The 1,169-nt window shown below is 36.8% G+C and overlaps 1 protein-coding gene across 1 annotated transcript in view; it reads left to right on the forward strand.

The window, feature by feature from the left end:
• Positions 1-456: 456 nt before the first annotated feature.
• Positions 457-1,169, forward strand: part of LOC143292863 (uncharacterized) — a 53,365-nt gene continuing 52,652 nt past the window's right edge. The window contains exon 1 of the mRNA XM_076603495.1: positions 457-606. Coding sequence (XP_076459610.1) covers positions 508-606 — 99 coding nt within the window. The 5' untranslated portion in view covers positions 457-507. The remainder of the gene's footprint in view (positions 607-1,169) is intronic.

The following is a 1,169-nucleotide window of genomic DNA, read 5'->3' on the forward strand; positions in this document are numbered from 1 at the left end:
AACTGATACCGGCCTATGGTGCAACGCTACAACGGCTGTGCGAATGAAAGTATATGGTGGTTTGAAGGTGTTGACACCGAGGAACAAAGAATCGATAATGCGATGTGATAGGATTTTAAATGGATTAATGAATAAAAACATGTTTCAATATTGAATATCATGAAGGTATGAATTGGTAAGTCCAAGAAAAAACATTCAGCGCTATCACATAGTACGACATAGATCTGTTTTCCTTAGACTGAAATCCACGAAGAGTTAACATTTGAGAAACGACATATGTTGGCCTGTCGAAGAAGAAGAAAAGAAAAGACTTTACAAAATAACAGCAATCAGGAAAAGTTATAATTTCATTGCTCAGAAGAGACATTCGAAGTAACAGAGAGTACACCAACCCCTTTGGAACAAACCTACTTTCTTTTTTTTTCAGTCTTTTTTTTTCTTTCTTCAAGGGTTGATCTGTGGCTTAAAAACAAATCCTCGTTATTTCTGACATTTGACTTCAACAATATGCCAACGGAACACCACGCAAATGGACAATCACTCCTGAAGAACTCTCAACCACTGGAGATTCTCATCAGAAGTTTGGCCGGCAGAAAAATAGTGAAGGTATGTACAATAAATGGAACTGAATGAACATGTGAATCAATGGATGCAAGTCGAAGATTTGAGCTGTTTGTCATTAATGTCGTTGCACTACCGACAGCTGGAGGTTTTACTAACATGTATACCTATCCTCTCTCTTTTTGACCTCGCCATTAAAAACCCCCACAAGAAGACTGAAACAACATTATCTTGTTTAGGCCAGTTGAAAGGCTGATTTATTGATCATTGATCATGTTAAGAGCAATAACTAATTATAAAAACAACACCAATGATAACAATGATGACAACTATTATACCTTGGGTATCGATTTCAGGCAGATTATAACATTTTTTATCACTCACATGGTTTAGACACACTGGAAAACGTTTTGCCATGCCGATAACGATTGCAGTGTTGGAACGGACTGCGATCAGCTTAGAGAACAGTTTACATCATGTATATATTTATAAGCTACGTTTAGGATAGAACGAAGTGTGGAATCCCACGTAGGCCTACCTTAAATTTGGAATCAGTAAAAACAGCCTTCATTAAAACAAAGTACAATAACTGTTACTGTTGATAACTC

Source organism: Babylonia areolata, chromosome 18 (assembly GCF_041734735.1).
Source record: "Babylonia areolata isolate BAREFJ2019XMU chromosome 18, ASM4173473v1, whole genome shotgun sequence".
Lineage (NCBI taxonomy): Eukaryota > Metazoa > Mollusca > Gastropoda > Neogastropoda > Buccinidae > Babylonia > Babylonia areolata.